The following is a 22,137-nucleotide window of genomic DNA, read 5'->3' as shown; positions in this document are numbered from 1 at the left end:
GGTTTGGTCCCTCTGGTGTTTGACCTTTGATCTGGGTGACTCTCCTGTGCTGATGGACCTGTGGCTGTACTCTCCACTCTGTCATTCCTCTGAGCTTGAGTTGAGAGGGGCCAGCTGGGCCACCAGGGAGCTGTGGCATTGGGCATCTCGAGCTGTGGACAGGCTGAGGTCCACCTCCTCCTTGCTTCTGAGTCTGCTGAGAAGATGAAGGTCGCAGGAGCTGCTTTTCCTCCTGGTCAGACCTTGTTGTGAGATGACCTTCATGGAGGAATGAGGAAACTAATGTTTCTTAAAGGATCCTTTTCTGATTCCATTTCAAGTTGAAGCCCTCTATGGGAGTAGTGGTGGCCCTGAGACTGCAGGGTGGTGGGGACTTGGAGCAAACCAGGAAGAGCACATGGGGCCCAGAGCTCGCCTCCTGGTGCTGCCGAGTCCCTGCCGGCAGTGGTGCGGGGTTAAGGGAGGCAGTGTGCTTGGCTGGTTCTCCTTTCAAGTGTCACCTGCTTACACTTTGAAAATGCTTATTTGGAAAAGGGGATACGAAATCAGTCATGTATAATTTTTTATTTTACCAGCCTGAGAGTAAAAGCTTAGAGATGGGTCCAGTGGATTCTTTGAAAAATAGTTGTACTGTTATTTGATGCAGGGCTTAGAAGTCCCACAGCACACGTCCCCTGTGTTGGGGACAGGACCTCTTTTTCTTACAGAAGCTTCCACTGATTTCTGATGTGTGGAGAGCTCATTATGATGGAAATCACGGGGTGATACTGCTCCAGGGTGGTCCTCAGAGGTGCCACGTGAACACTCTCAGCCACAGGCCCTGTTCCGCTTTGTCTGGAGGTGATGCCAGACCAGAAAATATTTTAACTCATGCTTTGAGAACCTTGTTGTGACTCCAGCTGAGGGTCTTGAAGACAGTGGCTTCTGAGGGAGATGGTGGGGGCCCCGGCCCCACAGTATCTTTCCTGATGATTTGCAAAGGGAGTTTTAAGAATGATGCCAAATGATTTTGGGATTGGACCTAGTTCTTGCCATTGCAAAACAAAAGAGTAATTCTTATGGAGTAATTTAAGGCAAAGATAAAGGAGTAAGTCAGAGTCAGCAAAAACAGGAGAGAGAAGCTCTGGGCCCGGAGCCCTCTTCTCAGAGCCTAGAGCCCCCTCTTGGAGCCCGGAGCCCCCCCTCTCAGAGCCCGGAGCCCCCCTCTCAGAGCCCGAAGCACGGAGCGCCCCCTCTCGGAGCCTGGAGCACCCCCTCTCGGAGCCCAGAGCCCCCACTCTCAGAGAACGGAGCCCTTCTCTTGGAGCCTGGACCCCTCCCTCTTGGAGCCCGGAGCCTTCCTCTTAGAGCCCAGAGCGCCTTTCTTGGTGTCCGAAGCACCCCTCTCATGGTGAAGAGGACCTCTCTTGGGGTTTCCCATTGAAATCAGTTGCCCTGTTCGGCAACTGTACACCTGTCAGCCCTGGGATCACCCTGGGGTCTGTGGCTATTGCCTCTCTGCTCAGAGCCTTTAGGGACGGAGTTAACTAAGCAGCTGATTGACTGGGATCTGTGCCAGATGTCCTGGAGTCGCCCTGTCCCCTCAGCTTCCAGCCTCTGCAGCCAGCTTTGGAAACAGGGCTCAGAGCTGAGAGCCAGAGGGGAGCCTGCAGGTGGACTGATGGCGGGAGCAGTCCTAGTGCCTGGGACTGGACCGAGTAGAGGCAGGGATCCTGGGACTGGAGCTGAGGGAGCTTCAAGGGTGTGGCCTGGGGTGCCTCCACCCTGAGGCTCTGAGCTCCTCTGGGCAGGAAGCAGACTGTCTTTGTTGGCTTTCTGCAGGCTGTCCTCAGCCATCAGGCAGGGCAGGGTCAGCGACCCTTCTCCATTCTCTGGGTCATGATCTCCCAGTGTCCCTAGACTTTTGCTGCCTGGGACCTGCAGGTGTTGGAACCTTGTTGGTGGTTTCTTGTTGTGCCCCCAGCGTGGCGTGACAGGAAGAAGGGAGCCGCTGGAAATTTAAGCAATTTGTTTACCTCTTCTTCCTGACTCCACCCAAATAAACACAGATCATAGAAGTCGTTCTTCTTTCTAAATTAATAGCTGTGGTTGCAGAGAACTAGAAAGCAGAAGAGGAATTCAGTCTAATCAGGAGGACCTGGGAGACCTGCCTGGAGTAAACGCTGGCTGAGGAGGCACTTCTCCGAGATCAGTGGAAGTGCTTTTATGGCATGGATCTGCTGTGTTTTCAGCAGTGCCCAGCTGGCTGGGTGCTGGCCATCCACAGCGGGACGGTGGCCTGGGGACAGTTTGCAGATACCCATCCTCTGAGCAGGAAGCAGACCCCAAGCCTCTTCTCATAACACTCGGGTGCACGCAGAGCACTTGGCCTTGCTTTTCGTTTGTCTGGTTCTGTCCCAAAGAACTTGGGCTTTGTGGCTCAAAGAACTTTGACTTGTGGCTTGGAAATACTAAAGTCTTTTTAGAGAGAAATATGAATAGTTCTCCACGTGTGCAGCCAAATCGTCATGGACAGGATTGGTGCTGTGTCCCGCCACTTGTGGTTTCCCTTACAGACTCAGCCATGGCTGTGTGTGAGATCTCTGTGTGTATATGTGTGTGTGAGAGAGAGATCTATGTGTGCACGTGTGTTCTCTTTCTCTCTCTGTGTGCGTGTGTGCGTGCTGCTCTCTGGGTGTGTGCGAGAGAGAGATCTGTGTGTGTGTGCGTGAGTGCTGCTCTCTGGGTACATGTGTCTGTGTGTATTCTGTGTATGTGAGATCTCTGTGTGTGTGTGAGAGAGAGATCTCTGTGTGTGTGTACGAATGCTGCTCTCTGGGTGCATGTGCCTGTGTGTGTTCTCTGTGTGTGTGTGTGTGTGTGTTTGTACGTGCTGTGCTCTGGGTGCATGTGTCTGTGTGTGTGTGTTCTCTGTCTCTGTGTGTGTGTGTACGTGCTGCTCTCTGAGTGCGTGTGCCTATGTGTGCACTTTCTCTCTCTTCTTCATGGGAGGCCCCTCTTCTCCCTCTCCCCACATGCTCCTCAGTGGGCCCCAAACCACTTGTCCCCTCTCTGAAGTCTTGCTTTTCCAGACGCTCCTATCTTCCTTTCCCTCTGACAGAGCCATGCCGCCCCTTTCGGGGGACCCTGAGATCCTGACTGATTGGCCTTTGAGGAGCCAGGTTGGAGCATCCCCAGGCTGGGGACACAGAGTGGGAAGGCTGGTCACAGGTTCAGGCAGCCGAGGGGGGTTACTGCTCCAGAGGCTGGGCAGGTAGTTGCTGGGTTGTTTGCTTGCTTTGGAAAGGGCATCTGCTGTTTGCTGGGAAGGCTCCTCCCTACCCCTCACTCTGCGCTCTGCTCCCAGCTGGTATGGGGGTGGGTGGCTAGTCCACCACAGATAGGGATGGAGTTGGGAGTTTAGGCCAGCTCAGACGGCTGCCCTGTGCCTTTCTCAGGCCGCCTGCACACCTTCGGGAGCATGGGAGTCACAGGAACAATCCTTCTGTGTCCTCTGTGTAGGTGGTGAGCTTGCTGCACTTGGCAAGCCTAAAGCTCTTGGGCTTCCTCCTGGGTGAAGCTGGTCAGTCCTCTTGGCCAAATCGGTTTTCTGCAGTGCTTGGGCTGCTGGGGCAAGGGCCACATCTGTCTAGTGATTGTGGTAGGGGTGTTGCCACCCCAAGGCACCTTTTTACACAGCCTGGCTTCCCTGTCCCTCCCTGGGGAGTGCAAGGGGCTGCCCACAGGACAGCTCGCCTGGCCACTGCTTCACTTTTATTAAATAGCATCCGTATCATTTGCCAAATTTTTGTATAGGAGAAATTCTTGAATGGGGCTGTGTTGAGTGATTTTGATCTTTGGTTTTGTTTAAATACTCAGTTCTGAGTTCTCTCTGGGAAGCGACTGACTAAAAAGATGCATGTGGGTCTGTGTGTGAGTGTGTTATTGTTGCACCTGGCGTCTCTCAGGTGCCTGCAGGACTGGCTGGTGGCCCCTCCATAGTTCACTGGAGCAGCCACAGCTGGTCAGGCAATAGGGTGGGAGCTGGCACAGGCACCTGGCTCGGGGGCTGGTGTCAGCACTGCAGACCGGTGCCCTGGGTTCCTGTCTTCCTGTCTGGGCCTGTTCCTCATTTGTACATCCCAGAATGATGCTGATTTGGGGACCTAGATCACCAAACCCAGGAACATTTAGGGTTGTAGGTGATGGCAGAAGGGGTTGACCTCCCAGCATACAACCACAGGTGGCTCTGCAAGGCTCAGTTTGTGACCCATGTGTGCACCTTGTTTGCGTGAGGCCTGGATGAGCAGTGGGACCTGCCTTGGCCAGCATGGAGCCTGAGGCTCAAGTGCAAACCAGCAGCAAGTGACTTGGTGGAGAGGAAGGAGACTAGAGGGACACGTGGTAGGAAGTGGCTGGCTTCCCCAAAAGGCCGCGCAGCGGGAGCAGGCTGCAGCGGCGTCTTCCCTGAGGAAGTATGCTGGACATGCACATTGAAAGCTAGATAAGCTGAGGCTCGGAGGGCAGGAGGGACGGGCTTTCCAGGCAGTGAGACCTGTGTAGGTGACAGTCTGGAAGTCTCAGAGAGAGCTGCAGCTCAGTGCAGCTAGGACATGACTGCTGGCAGGGGGGAGACTTTGAAGAGGGTCTAGACCGAGGGAGGTCAGAGCATGCAGAGTTCTTTAAGCTGTGTGTGTGGTGATGAGGCAATGTTGCATCTTGATAAAATCCCTTTGCGGAGTGGAGATGGAGCAGGGGTGGGGCATGAGAGATGGCCAAGAGGAAGGATCAGCTGGACCTGAGTATCGTGAGCAGAGAGGAAGCTGGGGCAGCTCCAGCCTGCACGGCCTGGGAGGCGAAGGGCTCTGTGGGGTGTGTATGTGATGGGGGCTCGTGTTTGTCTGTTTGGATGTAGCTTTCCAGGAGGTAAGGAATTCTGTTTACCTTGTAAGAGAATCCAGAGCATCCATCCCTCCCTCATCCTCCTGTGCATCCGTCCACCCCTTACCTGTCTCTTCACCGCCAAGGAAGACCTCCCTGGAGGCCCCCACCTAAGCAGCCCTGTCAGCCGTGACCCCAGGGACTAGAGCTGTGGGGAGTGTCTGATGTGAGCTCCTCAGGCAGGTGAAATATGCCATGTGGTTTATGGAGCCATAAATAGTTAAGATCGTTGGAATTTTACAGAAACATTAAAGAGCAATTCCTGTTTGTTTACATTTATATTTCAATATTAGAGGTTGTGGAAAAATATTGATGGTACATATTTTAAGGAAAAGAATGCTTCGTTTTAATGTTTACACTGTGTTTACTACCTGTTCTGCTTTCTTTCAGATTTTTGAAAGGATCTTGTTTATATGGGCGATCCGTCACCCTGCCAGCGGCTATGTTCAGGGGATAAACGACCTTGTCACCCCTTTCTTTGTGGTCTTCATTTGCGAGCACATAGGTAGGATAATATCGCGATTGTTTTTCTCATAATTGTTAAACATGCACATCAGTGGACTGACTTATAGCAACGCCAAAAGGCACCATTTGGTTTGAGGCCGTCAGCGGCGAGGAACGGTAGAGAACAGTAGCTTTCTCATTGATGCCTCAGAAATGTCCTGAAACCCACGTGCTCAACTAGGGAGACATCAAGATGCAGTTATAATTATTGATGTCTTCTCATTGATGCCAGCCTCAAAAATGTCCTGAGACCCACGTACTCAACTAAGGAGACATGCAGTTATAATTATTGATGTCTTCTTTTAAACAATATCTGAAAAGAAACATGACGTCTTTGGGGAGTGTGTTTTGACGGTTTCTTTAAGGATTTGGATTTAACGGGTAAGGTTCAGGTAGTAAAATATTAGTTGAATGTTTTGCTTATGAGTGAAAAAAAATCTTTAATTATATTTCTCTGGCATTTCGTCACTTTCTTGCTTTTGATACACTAGTTAGTATTTTTTATGGGAATATTAATTATAAGCAAAATAACTTTGGGCCATGCTCTTTCTCTTTGAGAACCTTGTATTGTCCCTTTATAACAGCCAACTTTAATGTGACGTTAATCTGTTCTGAGCATGTTTTCAGTTTTTAAGAACTCTGATAATGTATTTATCTGTGAATAAAAAATACATACAAAAGGAAGAGCTTTACTCTTTAGCTGGAGCATTTTCATTTAAAACCAATTTTAATTTGTCTTCATGCAAACCTTTCTGACCGGGTATCTGCCTGCTGTCATTAGTCTGTGCTTTTAGCCTGCCTCTCCTTCCCATCTCTGCTGTGTTCTGGAGAGATGGGGGTTACTCGAGGACAGATTATCCTCGGAGATGAGAACACATCCACTTAAAGAGTTTTACTGCAACTCCTGTCACACTTGGCTTGTGCCTGTGATCTCACAGGAGGTCTTCTCATTGCTAAGCAACTAACGAGGCCTGCAGAGGCTCCTCCCTAATCATCCCTTAAACAGGGCCGGCACTCCTGAGAGCACCGGCTTTCTGCGCTTTCTGCGAGGACGCCCTTCCTGGGCAGATAATGAAAGTGCTCTTAATGATCCTGGAACAGTAGGGCTTCTGTCGGTAGACTTCAGAGCTGTTAATTGAAAGAAGTTCAACTGAGATGTGATTAGAGAATTGATATTCCATGTTAAATAGACCATTTAATTAATGTGATAAATAAGTTTGTCTTAACTACTTTACCACCAACCCATGCTGAAAGACCCCAGTGGTTCCTAATGCATTCGCCTGATTATCAGCAAGATGGGACAAAGGGACCTGACCATGGTGTTAATTGTCCAGAAGAAAGAAGAACTGCAGAAAATGCCATTTGTGTTCTGCCAGCAGAATCCTGAGATGAGTGCAGAGACACTACCTTCGCCGCCCCTGACCCTTGTCATGCACACACGTGCCACACACATATTTGTGCTCGCACAGTGCACAATGCAGCTGGGCCTTGCATGGGGCACAGTGTCACTGCGGAAGAGCTGTGTGAACCCTGCCATTTATTTCTGTCACTTAACTATGTAGTGGACATTTTAAATAATGCGGTCCAGGATTTCAGACGTGATTGGTCCGTTTATACTCATGTAGGTTTTGTTTCCCAGGCTTGGGGAATGTCCGTTAGTACAGTCCAAGTCCGTCTTTCATGTTGTAAAGGAACCTTTGTTTGGGTTGCCTGCCATGCCCTCCAGCTTCCTCTGGGCTGAAGCCTTGTCGTTCTCAGACTTCCCCTGAGCACCTGCTGGGCTAGGTGTCGCGCAGAGCATGGAGGTGTGGAGACAGTTAGTTGAAAAGCTTAATTAAAGTAACTAACATCCGTGTTATCAAGAGGAAGCATTGGGCGGAGACCTGTCCTAGTTCGGGTTCAGAGGTACCTCTCTGGACTGTGCGATATTTCTGTCACACCCAGTGGTACCAGCAGGAGCTGGGTCGAGGCTGAACATGGAGATAGCAGCAGGAAAGTGAGCCTGGAGCCCAAGTGCAGGACCGCGACTGCGGCAGTGATGTGTGCTAGCTCTGGGAGGAAGAGGCAGACTGGCCTGAGTGGGGGTGGCTGGGAAGGCATGGTTCAGGGTCCCTTCTGATCCCTGGCCCTGTCGTAGATATGGTGCCATATTCCCAGAGAGGATGCTGATTAGAAAGAGCAGGTTTAAGAGGCAGGTGGTGGATGTGATTTGGACACAGGAGCTTGCTGTGTCAGCAGGGAACCAGGACAAGTGTTGAATGGGATCTGGGCCTCAGAAAGAGATGGAGCTGGGGGTTAGTTTGGAAGTGCTGGTGTGGGAGTGGCTGCTGAGAATCCCAGGGCTGATGTGATAGTGTCCAACCTATCACACTAGGGTAGCGTCTGTGCACTCATCTCAGGATTCCGGAGGAACGTGTAGAACTGTATGCAGCGTCCTGTGGGTCGCCAGCATGGTAGGGCTGTCTGAGGCGTGATGGTGGTGTTTGGCTGGGGGCACGGATGTGGTGACTGCCTCATAGGGAGGACCATGGCTGTCTGCCTGCGGAAGTCTGGATGACACGCGTCATGGCGGCTGCTGCTGCTGCAGCCGTCTGTCATCAGGAGCCTGTGTAAAAGATGGGGTCTGGGTCCGGCTGCCAGAGTTCCAGTCCAGGCCTTGCCTCTTCCTAGCTGCCAGCAGCCCTGGCACATCAGTGTCCTCGATATGCATTTGGGAAATCACATAGCACCAGTCTCTCGGCTTGCTGTGAGAACTGAGTAAGGTGAAGGGAGGGTCTTAGAGCTCGCATGAGACGCAGCAGGTGTCCAGCACGCTGTACCAGGGCACGGTGGTCAGTGTGTGGCACCTCTTACTGTATTAGCCTGTGGCCTTCCTCTGCGCAGGTGGTGCCATACCTGCCTTGGTGACTGCTCTCAGCCTGGTGAGGGCATAGGGCAGCAGAGCAGGTCTGCTCTCTGAGACTTTCCAGAGCACACTCAGTGACTTCGTTCAAGGGCCACCACAATTCCCCATTCCTGCCAGCTGCAGCGGGCTGGGGCAGATGAGGATAGAGATAGAGGGGGCAAGAAAGGGGGGTGTGTGTCCAGTGAGCCCAGTCACAGTGGATGGTCATGGGCTGCAAACTGGAAGAAGTGGCTTTAGAGACAAGGAAAAGGCCAGAGTCGGTCAGTAGAGCTCAGCGTCACAGCCACATGGGCACAGTGGGGAATCAGTTGAAGGTTTGACACTGTGGACATCCCTGGGGAAGGACGCTGGCGTGACTGTTCCTCAGACCTGGTGCTTGGACTATTCCCCGCTGGGGCAGGTTGGACTAAATGGGGTATGGGCCTGTGGCAGCTTTAAGGAACTTTTTGTTATGGAAAGCAATGGAGGAGCCCCTGTCCTGCCCTCCAGCTCCGCAGAGGCCATAGTCCCTATTCTCGAGCCCCTTCCCCAGACATCTCCCGGTCGTGATTCATGGTGCTTTCTAAAGTTTCTTGGATGGGATATAATGTACATGCCGTAACAGTCACCTACTCAGAGTGCAAAGCTCAGTGGCTCTGAGACTGTGCAGAGTAGTGCAGCCAGCAGCACAGTTTGGTTTTTGAATATTTTCCTCGTTCTAAGAGAAATCTGGACCTCTGCAGTCCCTCCCCTTCTTCTCTGCCCCGTCCCCAGCCCCAGGCAGCTCCTCACCTGCTTCCAGTCTCCATGGATGCAGTCAGTGGTGCGTGGCTGGCTTTGCTCACTCAGTGTGTGTTTTTGGGATCTGTGGACTGGCACGGATCATCACTTCATTCCTTCTTATGCTGAATAAGATGCCCCCACACGATGTAGCACATTTCTCTATCATTTATCAGTTTGTTGATGGGCAATAGGAATAACGTTGCTGTGAATATTCATGTACAAGTTCTCACATCTCTTGGGCGCGTACCCAGGAGCGGAATGGCTGGGTCATTGGCAGCTCTGGGCCTGACCTTCTGAGGACGGCTAGACCATTTTCCCTTGTGGCAGTGCCGTTCTCCGTGCCCACCAGCGAGGCAGCAGAGTTCCGTTTTGTTCATCCTGATCAATATTTGTTACCACTTTTTGCTTTTTGTTTTTGACTTTGGAGAAGCTTTGTATTACTTTAAGGATGTAGGGTTTAGCCTCTTATTCTCATAAACTGTGATAAAAACTCAGATAAGGAGGGACGTTGACTATGAAAATCACCTTATTTGTAAAGAGAGATTAAGTCGTGGGTCATGCTACTTTCCACAGAGCCCGCTCACCCGCAGTGTGGACGAGCTTTGTTCCCTGGGCTGGTAGTAGCTCCCTGTTTCAAGAGGGCCCTTTCCTGCAGCCTTGACCCCGTTGGAGTCGGCACACACACCAGTGTTTTCTTCTCGGCTCAAAGCTGACCACTGTTCTATTATCTCAATAATCTTTTAGTTGAGCCCTATGACAATTACATCTTTACTTTCTAAAAGGAATACATGAAAAGGTAAAATTTACAGATAACTCTTATGACTTTTAAGACTGGGACCCAGTTCTGGCTCCCTGTGATGTGTGTCCGGGTTTCCCTTTGTCTGTGTTCTGCGGCTGCCTGAGCTGGGTCAGCTCCTCACGGCGAGGGCCGTGTCTAGGTGCACGTCATGCTTTGCCTGGGCTAGATGTCCGTGCACTGCTCCTCTGATGAATGGGACCCTGCAGCCAGTATGTGTGTGTATCGTACAGTTAAACAATATGACTTTTAAACACTATCGGTACGAATGGTGTCGAGATTTGGGAAAGTAGAGACAAGTATGAGGGAGACGGCGAGAAGCCGTGGCCACCCCATGCATCTACCCTTACTGTGGGGCTTTTCTGCGTATTAAGATCCTCTTGGCCTATGCGGCATCCTCAGAGGACCAGGAAAGGGTCTCTCTCGTTTCTCCTTTCCAAAGAGAGGAGCGGCTGTCTGCCTGGGGGAGTCCTGGGCCCCACTTGAGTTCCTGGGGGTGGAGCTGTGGTATCAGCTGTTCGGGCTCCTCTATGGGGTCAGCAGCGTGGGGCTCTCCCAGGTCTCTTTCTCTGCTGGTGGCCAGCCCTCTAAGGTGACCTGGGCTTCTTCTCTGTGCTGCTACTCGGGAAGAGAATTGGCTACAGTTTCTTCCTTTCCTGGCACAGTTGAGCACATGGGTCCTGGTGTGTGGATTTAGGTTGGGAGGAAGGAGGACTTATCTCGAGTTGAACTTAAACCATATTTTCTAACTTGTCCATTGTATCAGAGAAATCAGGGTCCAGGTACCTGCTTGCTCATGGTCCCTTGGAGGGTGCTGTTCTGTGTGTGTCTCCGTCAGACAGGCCCCTGGAGATGGGGTGTTAGCTGTCACTTCTGGATAGCAGCTTTTGGGGGATATCCCCTCTAAGGCTTTTTTCTATGCTTTGTATTTGCATTGTTGAAGCATGTTATGTATAGCATTTTGTTTCATGTTTTTTCCCATTTAACCTTATACGCATTTCTCTGTATTACTAAGACGTCTTTCTGAACGTCACTTCTACCTTCTGCATGTGGCTCTCTATTGAGATAATGTAGCGTAATTCATGAAACACTTCTTCCCTTTGTCGGATTTTTTAGTTTTTTTTTTGCCTCCAGGCATGGTGTGATTTTTAAGTAAAGCATGTGCCTTTCAAACAGTGACTGTCACATTTCTTTTAAGAATGTTAAATTTGATTTAAAATTAAGGAGCATCATTTCATCACCTTGAATTACACAGTTTAAGCAGAAAATTGTATTTTAGTTTAAATATTTTCAGCACAGCAAAAACGAGAGAAGTTTCTTTGATGCCTCCATGGTATTTGAGTTTAGAGACAGTTTTGGGCGGGTGCTTTGGACTGACACTGAGGGTGGTTGCGTGTCAGTTGGGCTGCATGGGAAGAATGACGATGGCTACATTTTGGAAGGAGAAGATTATGGTTAAGCATGAATTGATTTGATTTTCTATGTCATTTCTCCTGACATAAATTACTTTTGAAAGCAAATGTGGAATGGGACTAGAATAAACAAGATACTTGTTTAAAAACATTAAAAATCTGTTTTTAAGTCAGATTCTTGAAGTATAGATTGTCTTTAAACATGTGATTTTTCCCAGAAGGCAAAATGTTTTGCGGACATTTTAGCTGCAGCCCCTGGTGCTAGATCCCTGCTGGCCTTGGTGCTAGTGACGACTGGCCTGCCGAGGACATCCCCATAACTGGGCAGAGAGAGGCCCGTCCACCCAGTTCAGTGGCACAGTTGTTCTCTGGCCTGTTTTGTTGTACAGGGAAGGAGTAGGAATGTGGGAATGAAGAGCTGCTCTTTCAGAAATGATTTAACTTTCCTAGTTTGTGTCTAAGTCTCGCTTCACTGTCTTTTGTTTTTTCCATGTGGACTGAGACTGCTGCTTAGTACATGCTGTGTGTGGCCGTGCTCGCAGCTGAGGTGCTGTGCAGTGCACAGTGGCCTCAGAAACACTGGGGTGAAAGGCAAAGCCCCAGAGCACGGCAGGGTTTCTGCTGCAGCTCTCCTCCCTGCGAGGGAAGCGGGGAGCAGAGAGCTCCGGGGAAGCTGCTGTAGAAAGGGAGAGTTGGGGGCTTCAGGTTTTGTCCCCCTTGAACTGACAATGCAGGTGTCGTCTCCTTTCATAGCCAGTGACTCACATGTGTTCATACTTTCTGTTTAGAAGCATTTTCAAAAATAATCAAGAGTAACACACTTACGGTTAATCAGTTGGAAACTTCATAATAGTTTGCCTCCACATCCCAGGAGCGGGCCTTATAACGTAAGGCTGATTTCCTCCAGGCCCCTCTGTCTGTGGACTCTTTCATGTAGGAGCTATCTTACTGTGCGCCCACAATTCAGCACTGTTTTTTACATAGTATCTAAGCATTTTTCAATGTCATTGAACATTAAAAAATGTGTTTTTGAAAAGGAGCAACACACACTTTCAATAATGAGTAGAAAAAGTAGACAGATCAAGAAGGAACTAGAAGATTGAACAGCTTTGAGGCAGCGAGACCTGAGAGGTGCTTAAAGCCCGTGCCCTCAGGTGCAGGCAGAGGCTTGTGCAGAACCCAAGCCCTCAGGTGCACACAGAGGTGTCCACAGAGCCCACACCTTCAGACAGCCTTAGAGGAGCAAACACTTTCCAACTCATTCTGTGCGGCCGGTGTTACCCTGATACCAAAACCAGATTATGACATCATAAGGAAAGAAAACCGTGGGCTAATGCCCCTTACAGAGCTAGACTTTAAAGTCCTCTGCGGAATACTGGCAAACTGACTCTCGCAACAAATTAAAGGATTATGCATCATGACAGCTGAGGTTTATGTCAGCAATGCAGGGATGGTTCAATATTTGAAAACCTGTTAGGTGTGGTTAGAGCTCACCTGTAATCCTAGCACTTTGGGAGGCTGAAGTGGGAGGCTTGCTTGAGGCTAGGCTGGACAACATTGCAAGACTCCATCTCTATAAAAATAAAGCAAACACATTTGAAAATCTATCAGTGTAATAATATATTAACCAACAAAAGGACAAAAACTTCTGATCAGCCTAGTCCATGCAGAGAAAGCATTTGACAGACTCCAGTATCATTTCATGGTAAGAACATTCAGCAAATAGGTACAAAAGGGAACTTCCTCCCTAATCCCAAAACCTACCGTGTGCAGCCACAGCAGTGCAGCCTCTGCAGAAGTTCCTCCTTTTTGATATCTTCAAAGACTTCCATGAATAATCTGTAACTAACATCGTGCTTACTGGGGAAGACTGGAAGCTTCCCCCTAAGACCAGGAGCAAGATGAGGATGTCTCCTTCTCCCCCTTGTGTTCAATATTGTATGGTGGTTCTAGTTAAAGCAATTTAAGCAAGAAAATGAGGGAATAAAAGGGGCATCTAGAATGGAAATGAAGAAGTAAAACTGCCTCTATCTACATGCTCCTGCAGATAGAAAATCCTAAGAAGTCTACTAAAAAAAATGAAAGCTTATGAACAAATTCAGTGAGGTGGTAGGATACAAGATCAAGCTATAAAAGGTGGTTAAATTTCCATATCATTGCAGTGAGCAGTTTGAGAACGGAATTGTAAAAATGTAGTAAACATCAAAATGAGTAAAATATTTTTGTGCATCAAATGAATAAAATTTATTAGAAGTGCAAGATTTGTACTCTGAAAACTATATAAATGTTGAAAGAAGTTAAAGAATATTTAAGTAATTGTAAAGATAGGTCATGCTCATGGGTTGAAAACTCAATGTTCAGATGACAGTCTTCCCTATATTGATCTGAAGATTCAGTGTGGTCTCTGTCGAAGGGCTTACTGACTTCTTAGAAGAAATAAATAAGTTTATCTTAAAATTTATACAGAAATTCAAGGGACTTATGATAGCCAAAACAATCTTGGAAAAAAAAAAAGATCGAGGGCTCACATGTTCTGGTATCAAAATCTACAAAACTATAATAGTCAAGGCAGTGTTATCCTGGCCTTTGGATAGACATACAGATCTGTAAAAGAGAGTTCAAAGTCCAGAAATAAACTTCCACCCTTATGATCCATTGATTAAGGATGCAAAGAGAATTCAGTGAGAAAATTGCCCTTTCCAACAAGTACTGCTGGGACAGTGATTAGATTCTGATGTGCAAAGGAGTAGAGTCCTGCCTCTGCCTGTCCCAGTACACAGGGCATAGCGCATCACAGACCGGAGAGCTAACTCTGTAAAACTCTTACGAGAAAGCCTAGGGGTAAACGTCTTCACCCTGGATTAGCCCCTGGTTTTGTCAAAAGTGACAAGAAAAAGGTAGATAAATTGGATGTCATTAAGATTAAAACTTTTATTTTGGAAACAGTATTCTCAAGAATGTTAAGACATTCCACCTGATGGGGGGCAGCATATCCGAATCATGTACCTGAAGAGGACCTTGTGTCTAGTATATCCAGAGGAATTTACAGGTCCGTGGTAAGATGGTCACTTAACAATGAGCAAAGTGTTTGAATAGACACTTCTCCAGAAAAAGCACACAGATGGTTGAGGAGCAGCTGAGAAGAATCTCAGTGTCAGGAGTCCTTTGGGACTGCGAGTCAGAAATCGCAGTGAGATACCACCTCAGACCCAGGGATGGCTGGCACCTGATGTTGGCAGGAGTGCAGAGACGTCAGATTGTGGGAGCGTTAGGATCGGCTGTGTAGGGCATAGAAGTTCTTCTTGGGGGAGAAAATGTTCAAAAACTGGAGTAGATGTACCAAAAGCCACTTTCAGTGACTGGACTTTGTGGTGCATGGATTGCATCTCAATGAAACAGTGTATGGAGGAAAGGAGATGCCCAGTGTTGTGTTGCAGGGAGTTTTTAATGGCAAACGTGTGTGATTCCTGCTTTCACAGTTACTGATAGTACACGTGGCCTCGCAGCAGATCCATCTGTGGCTGCAGCCTTGGAAGCGCCGTTCTGAGGCAGTGGCTGAGCGTGTTTTCAGCGTTTGCTCGGCTGATTCCCAGGACGATGTTTGAGTGTGTAGTCTCACTAGCCGTGGGAGGGATTGCTGGCTCACTCTGTCTTTGTGCATTCTGAACATTAATTATTGGTAGGCCTCTGACTGGCCTGGACAGGACGTGTCCCTGCGTATGTGCCGACAGCTGTCCCGACTCACTCATAGAAGCTTTAGGATTCACGTGTGAGGCTGTTCCAGCATGGGCCAGAGCTCAGGATGCTAAGTGACTCTGAGAACTAGTGGAAGTGCCAGGAGTAACTAATCCACTCTCCAGTATTGGCATTTGGGTTTTCAGCCTGTGGGTGCCTTATTCAACTGGCCTAATTAGAAAGTCTGCAAGAGCAAGGGTGTGTGTGTGTGAAAATCCCACGTGGATGGGAACTTGGGCCTGCAGTCCTGGTGCTGGTGTGTGCCACAGTGGTGGAAGCACATGCTGGACCCCCTGCCCACACAGACGGGCTCCTCAGCACCTGTGTGGCCCACGTGGAGGGCAGGGCGGGGTCCACTTGGGCAGCCCCCAGGGATGCCGGGTGTGCCAGCATCACGCAGCCCTCTGATGTGCTTTCATGCGGAGAGGCCTGTTAGTGTCGCTCATGGATGTGAGGGCAGCTCGTGTGTTCCTGAGTTCCACAAACCGAAAATCGGCCCTTTCTTTGGCTTTGGGCCTATTTCTGGGGATTCACTTTTCATTGTCTTGATGCTCTGGGCTGTCCTCACCAGCTCACCCGTCCCCAGACCACATGTCTGCAGTCTGCTCCTGTTTTGCTGAAGCATTTTATACATTATATCACGGCACCTAACAGTGACTGTGTGCTCAGCCTGGGCTGCCTGCTGCTTGTCTGTGGCAGCGGGTGGGCTGGAGTAGTTTATAAAGGAAGATTACGTGTAGTGAGCACTACCCTCAGAATCTCTTTAAGTCACTAGGACTTGTGGTCTCTGATACTCTGAAGACCCAAGAATTAATCCATCTTGTTTCCCCTTGCATTTAAATCATGGCTTCTCTTTCTTTGGAGCAAAAGCCAGTATCTAGTTTGAATGGAGTGGGATTATGGGATGAGGAAGAAACTTGCCTTTCTTCCCACCTTCCCAGCAACATGAATTCACCTAAGCTGGATTTACAGTTCAATTACCTTTGCTGTATATCTCTCGTAATTCTCAGAGCAGCCTTCTAAGGCGGGTATTACTGCTCTGAGTTAAGAAGAAGGGCTGTGGAGAGGCTAAGTAACTCGTTAAGGCCGCGATTTCAGATGCAGAATTCCGGTCTCTCCTGTTTCACCCTGGACTGCGATAGCTCCATAAGCTGCTGCCTCCAAGCTTGCCAGGGAATCACTTGATCATCTTGTTCTGTACTTGCCACCGATAGTTAAATCAAAGGATTTGTTTCTCCAATTTACAGCTTTTCTTAATGACACACTGCTGTAGGTCAGTGAATAGCAGCCTCATCTGAATAGCAGCCTCAAGGCTGAGAGTTGGGGATGTTTAGCCTTGTTAATTTGGACCCTTTAAAAAATTCTTGTCTTCAGAGAACAAGTTCTGTTTCCATCCCACTGAACTGCAGCTTTACTCTGCCCTCTTGTCCATGCTGGAGTGCAGTCGCCTGATCACAGCTCACTGTAACCTTGGACTCCTGGGCTCAAGCGATCCTCCTGTCTCAGCCTTCTGAGTAGCTGAGACTACAGGCGCCTGCCACCACACCTGCTAAGTTTTGTATTTTTTGTAGAGATGAGTCTTGCTCTTGCTCAGACTGGTCCAGAACTCCGAGCCTCAAGTGATCCTCTTACTTCAGCTTCTCAGAGTACTGGGATTACAGGCCTGTGTAGTCCTGCCGGCTCATTTCCTTTTTTAATAATGAGTTTCTCTCTCTTTTTTTTTTTGGTTTTAAATTGCAATCATTGCTCTAATGCCGTGGTCCTAAGAGGAAACAAATACATTAAAAGTATCTTTCCGTTTTTTTTACCCTCTAAATATGTGTATAAATGCCACAGAATTCAATATTCAGAATCTTCAGTGATCAGTCCAGCACCTTTGAAAACTTTTGAGAATAAGTTCATCTAAGTGGTGTGCAGCCCAGCGTGGAGAGTGGGAGCTCTGTCTGGACGTGCTGGAGTGTGTGGGGAAGGCTGTGGGTGTTCTCTCTCCTAGACAGATCCCCTGGTGTGGCAGTTGAAGCCCTGCCTGAGGGTGGTCAGGGTAGTCTGATGAAGCCTCTTCTGAGTTGTTTTGTCCACTCCTGGCTGTTGAGTCTTGTGTGTTATTTTAATTTTATCCATAGACATGTCAGTAAAGTCTTAAAAAGTCAATGGCATTTAGTTGAGAGATTTTTAGGCTAGCTTTTGTGATTCTTTATTTTCTATTTCCCGTTCAGTTATACAGCCTGGGAAAAGCAGACGTCTGCCTGCAGATTGGTGATTGATTAAGGAATGTCTCTCTGTGACGCTAGTGGTTTCCTCACTGGCTCCCCCACGCCAAAGTGTCAGTGCTCTGTTGGTTAAAGCGAGACTTTATTAATGAAAACAACTGCAATGACCAGTGAGATCCCTGTGTGAGACGCTGTGCTGAGTGCTGAGCTGTACTGTTGCACATGATGCTTCAACCCCACTTTCCCCGAGCACCTGGCAGCTCAGGGAGGTGACCTGACTCCCAGAGGTTGCTTGTCACTCCCGGGGGGTCTGAGTACCCCTGAATTCACGCTTCTCCACTGCAGCCTGCCACCCCAAAGAGAAAGACCTGTTAGGATTTATTTTTTCTGAAGAAACAAAAGTTAATCATGATTACAACCACAGGGCGCACTGTGTGTGAGCAGAGAGCAGGCGAGGTGCAGTGTCTAGGACCTTGGGTCAGCTGGCTGTTGGGTAGGTAACGTCTGTCATTCCTCAGCAGAAGGAAGAGTTCTTCCCTGTCCAGGACTTTCAGCGTGGAAAGGGTGGAAATCCTGGAGACTCACCGAGTATGTGAAGGTTCTGTTCTTGGAAAGGCTTTTTCTTTGGCCAGAGGAGCGGGAGGGAGTGTAGAGTTCTGAGGCTCGTCCACTCTGCTCAGGGGCACTGTTTAATTCTGAGGACATAGATGAGGGGAGGGAAGACAGCTGGAGGGGCTTTGCAGGGAGAGGGCAGGTAAGGGCTGGGCTGGCAGGCACCTGCGTTGGTGGGGAATTCATCCTGCAGTTCACTGCCATTTATCAGGTTCGAAGGTGCTGGGGCTGTGCTGGTCACCTTGACGTCCATTGCTATCCCCTGTGTTGACAATAGGGATTTGTGGCCTCTGCTGTGTGGTCAGGTGAGACTTAGAGGACTCAGTGTGGTTGGACAGTGTGCCCAAGGAAGCACAGAGGTGGGGCCACTGGGGCCCAGCTCCTCTCGGCTTACTGTATGGTCTCCCTGGTGGGGAGCTTTCAGGAGTCCTCCCCAAAACCCTCAAAATATGCAGGCAGCATCTCAGCAGTGCAAAGTATCTCTCCTTAATGAACGCTTCCCTGCTGGGGCCTTTGGGGCAGGGGAGGTGTGGAGAGCCTCCTTTGATGACCTCCATTACCAAACAGCTTCCTGGACATCTGGACAAGCAGAGCGTGAGACAGGCTCCTGGTGATTATGGATCTTTCTGTCGAGTCCTGGACAGGGGCTGTCAGTTAGCACTCGGCTCTGCAGTGGTCCCTGAGCAGAAGAGTGAAATGGGAGGACAGAGCCTCCTCTCGGAGCACTGGTGTGTGGACGCGCCAGGCAGCAGAGCGGGAAGTTAGCCTTGAGTGTGCTTCGGCCTAACGAGACAATACAGTATTTACTCTGCTTCAGACAAGCTTGAAGAATTTTTGGCCTGAAGAATTTTTTAGGTTTTAAACTCAAGGTAAAAACAAAATTACTGACCCAAAAGCAAACTAATAAGAATATTAGGGATATTGCTAGTCTCGATGACTGCCTTAAAAGTACAGTGGGACCTCTGTAAGGTGTCCACTAGGAACTGTAACAAGTGGTCAGCATATGGAGGGGTCCCCAGAGGAGCTAGGCCCAGTGTACCGACATGCACAAGTGGCGTGTGGCCAGCCTATGAAAGTTAGGTCAACTTAGGAGCTGGCCAGTGCAGGGGAGTGGTCAGCTGTGGAGGGTCTACTGTATTTCAAGTTCTCTAAATGTGGAATCATTCTGAAGATTAGCATTTTATATCTCACATACAACGTCTGGTTTCTTGTGGGGGAAACAAATAGGGTTCCTCTGTGGTCCTTGGAAAGGATGGTGGGCGCTGGCTCAGGCTGCAGCCGTGTCTGGTGTTCCCCTAGGCTTCTAGGAAGGACGTGCTTCCTTGGTGTCCATTTCACTGAGTTTATTTCCTGACTCTCTTGTTTGGACATTTCAAACTGTTTATAAGGATTGACATTTCATGCCTTTTATTCTGTTCAACAGAGAACGTGGGGGAAATCTTCTTAGTTTGGAAAAATAGAATAGGCTCCATCCTAGCTTATAATTACCATGCAGGCCGGTTGGACCTTTTACACATCTAGGATATACAGATGCGTCCACATAATGACGTTTGGTCAATGATGGACTGTACATACGACAGTGATCACATAAAATTATAATGGAGCTGGAAAATTCCTATTGCCTGGTGACAGAGCCATGCTGGTGTCATAGTGCAGTGCTCACATGTCCGTGGTGGTGCTGGGCTGGGCAGACCTGCCAGCCATGTGTAGTTACGTACAACACGTCATGTTGGTGGGAAGGGCTGTGTGACGGGTTTGTATGTCTGCTATCCTCTGCCTTTTATTGTTATTTTACAGTGTACTCCACTTACCTAAAAATGTTTACTGTAAAATAACCTCTGGTAGGTCCTTCAGGAGGTACCGAGGAGAAGGTGTTGTTATCATAATGCGGACAGCTGCATGCGTGTTACCGCCCCTGAAGACCTTGCAGGGGGACAGGACGTGGAGGTGGAGGACAGTGGCACTGACAGTCCTGACCCTGTGTGGGCCTAACCCAATGTGTGTGTTGTGCCTTAGCTTTCAATAAAAAAGTTTAAAACATTTTAAAAATAGAAAAAAGCTTATAGAGCAAGGCTATAAGGACAGAAAAGATTTTTAAACAAGTGAACAATGTATGTTTTAAGGGAAGGGATATCGCAAAAGAGTCAAAAAATTAAAAATGTCTATAAAGTCAGAAAGTGACTATAAAGTTAATTTATTATTGAAGAAATAGTTTTACTTAGTGTAGCCTAAGCATCCCGTGTTTCCAGCATCTGCAGCAGTGTACAGCCCCGAGTGAGGCCTTCCCACTCATGCATGTCCGCTCCGTTCTCTGCCGGAGCAGCCGTCGGTCCTGCAGGCTCCGCTCCTGACCGGGAGGTGCCTTTACAGGTGCACCAGTGTTCACTCTTAGATGCTGTGTTTTTATCTTACCATTGCTGTATGTGGACAGGTTGAGTGCACAAATACTGACCACTGTGCTCCAGGGGCCTCGGTGGTCAGCACAGGCACGTGCTGGGCAGGATTGCAGCCCGCTCATGCAGCAGTGTGTCTGTGTAGTCTGGGTCTGTGTGAGTGCACTGCGATGTTTACACAGTGACAAAACAGCTGCTCAGATCATGTCCTTGTCGGTAAGTGACACATGTCTTCCTGTGTCTGGAGACATTTTGCTATTTGATCTTCCTAGGTATCATTTTATCGTTACTCATCAGTTGCTCTTAACTGTGGTAAAACGTGGACCAAAACGCTAATAGAGGGCAGAGTGAGAGAGGGCATCCCGATTCCTGTCACCGTGAAATAAACCAGATCTTCCACGCGATCCTTCACTCTTCTTACTGTGTTGCCCGAACGGTGGTGGTATCTTTCAGGAAGGTCTAAAACCCAGAGACATCACTTTTGAACTTTCTTTTTTGAGCTTTCATTGAATACAGAGAATTTAGAATTTTGTATTTTCCAATCATAATAGCAGTGAAAGGAAAATTGGCAAAGGGAGACGTTTCACCATTATCCAATGAGTCAGACAGAAGGTGAGTGTGGACACCTGAGGGCAGCTCTCTAGATGCTAATGACGGCGGTGACATCGATCTTATAAGCCACTTCCCAAAGTCTGTGTCGTTAGCTGAAGATGCCTTGGATAAATTTTCTCAAAATCAAGCAGCAATGAGCAAATGGTATTCTAAGCACATGAAGGACTGGGCTTTCTCAACCACTTAGTCACTCCGCAGGCTGGGCTCCACCACGCAGCAGTCCATGACCAGAATATGAACCATCCCTGTTTGTTAAGAAGATGTGTGCCAGTGTCCTGTCAGCTTCCTGATGCAGTTCCTGAATGGATGAATGCTGAAGGCACGTCTGTGGTTAAGATGTGATTGGAAGAAAATAAAGGTAGAAATGAAAATATCTATTGGCTTGACCGTTCTAATTGGTTTCATAAATCTAAAAATGAAAATCCTTTGCATTTACAGAGCAAAGAAGATGGCTATCTTCAATGCAATTATAAGCCATCAAGATTTTCTAGGAACTAGAAAGCACAGCACAGTAAGCTGAGACTTTTTAGAGATGTACTTGAAATTTAGAATCATGATTGCATTTTAACAACACAAGTGCGAGAACAGAAAATGATGTTAAGCTAGGACCTGCCAGAGATGCGCTTGACAGCTGGATTGGTATTTACGGACGTGGTCCAGGGTCAGTCATGATGGCTGGTGAACTGCTACTTGCATTTGAAGGATGCTGCCTATTTCAGGCCTGTCCTCCAGGCCTTGCATGGGGTATCACAGGTAGGTTTCCAGACCACTGCAATGCAGTGGACCTCACAACAGAGCAAGGCACACAAAGTGTTTGGTTTCCTAGTGCAGTGAAATTTTTGTTTGCTTTATAGTATAGACTCTTGAGTGTGTAGTAGTGTTACGTTTTATGAAATAATGTATGTACCTTAATTACAAATATAATTTATTGCTAAAAGATGCTGACAGACACAAAATGAGCACAAGCTGTTGGAAAAATGGTGCTGATAGACTTGCTTGATGCAGGATCACAAACCCGTAGTCTATGAAAGGGAACATCGGTCAGCAGCAGTACAGCCAAGCACAGTAGAACAAGGTGTGCCTGGGGTGTGCACGGTGTGTGCGCGTGCGTGTGCGTGTGTGGCTGCCGAGCACAGTAGAACAAGGTGAGCCTGGGGTGTGCACGGTGTGTGCGCGTGCGTGTGTGTGTGCGTGCATGGCTGCCGAGCACAGTAGAACAAGGTGAGCCTGGGGTGTGCACGGTGTGCGTGTGTGTGCGTGCATGGCTGCCGAGCAC

At 48.5% G+C, this 22,137-nt stretch overlaps 1 protein-coding gene across 3 annotated transcripts in view; it reads left to right on the top strand.

The window, feature by feature from the left end:
- The window catches only part of TBC1D22A (TBC1 domain family member 22A), a 293,372-nt gene that overhangs the window by 98,425 nt on the left and 172,810 nt on the right, over nt 1-22,137 (top strand). For all 3 annotated transcript variants that reach the window (XM_003783102.3, XM_023509293.1, XM_023509292.1), the window contains exon 8: nt 5,311-5,425. In XM_003783102.3, the coding sequence (XP_003783150.1) occupies nt 5,311-5,425 (115 nt within the window). The remainder of the gene's footprint in view (nt 1-5,310; nt 5,426-22,137) is intronic.

The sequence above is a fragment of the Otolemur garnettii genome, unplaced genomic scaffold, assembly GCF_000181295.1.
Source record: "Otolemur garnettii isolate 467f Iridium unplaced genomic scaffold, OtoGar3 scaffold00007, whole genome shotgun sequence".
In the NCBI taxonomy this organism is placed as follows: domain Eukaryota; kingdom Metazoa; phylum Chordata; class Mammalia; order Primates; family Galagidae; genus Otolemur; species Otolemur garnettii.
Note: the sequence above shows the minus strand (reverse complement) of the source record. Positions and strands in the feature narration are given on the sequence as shown.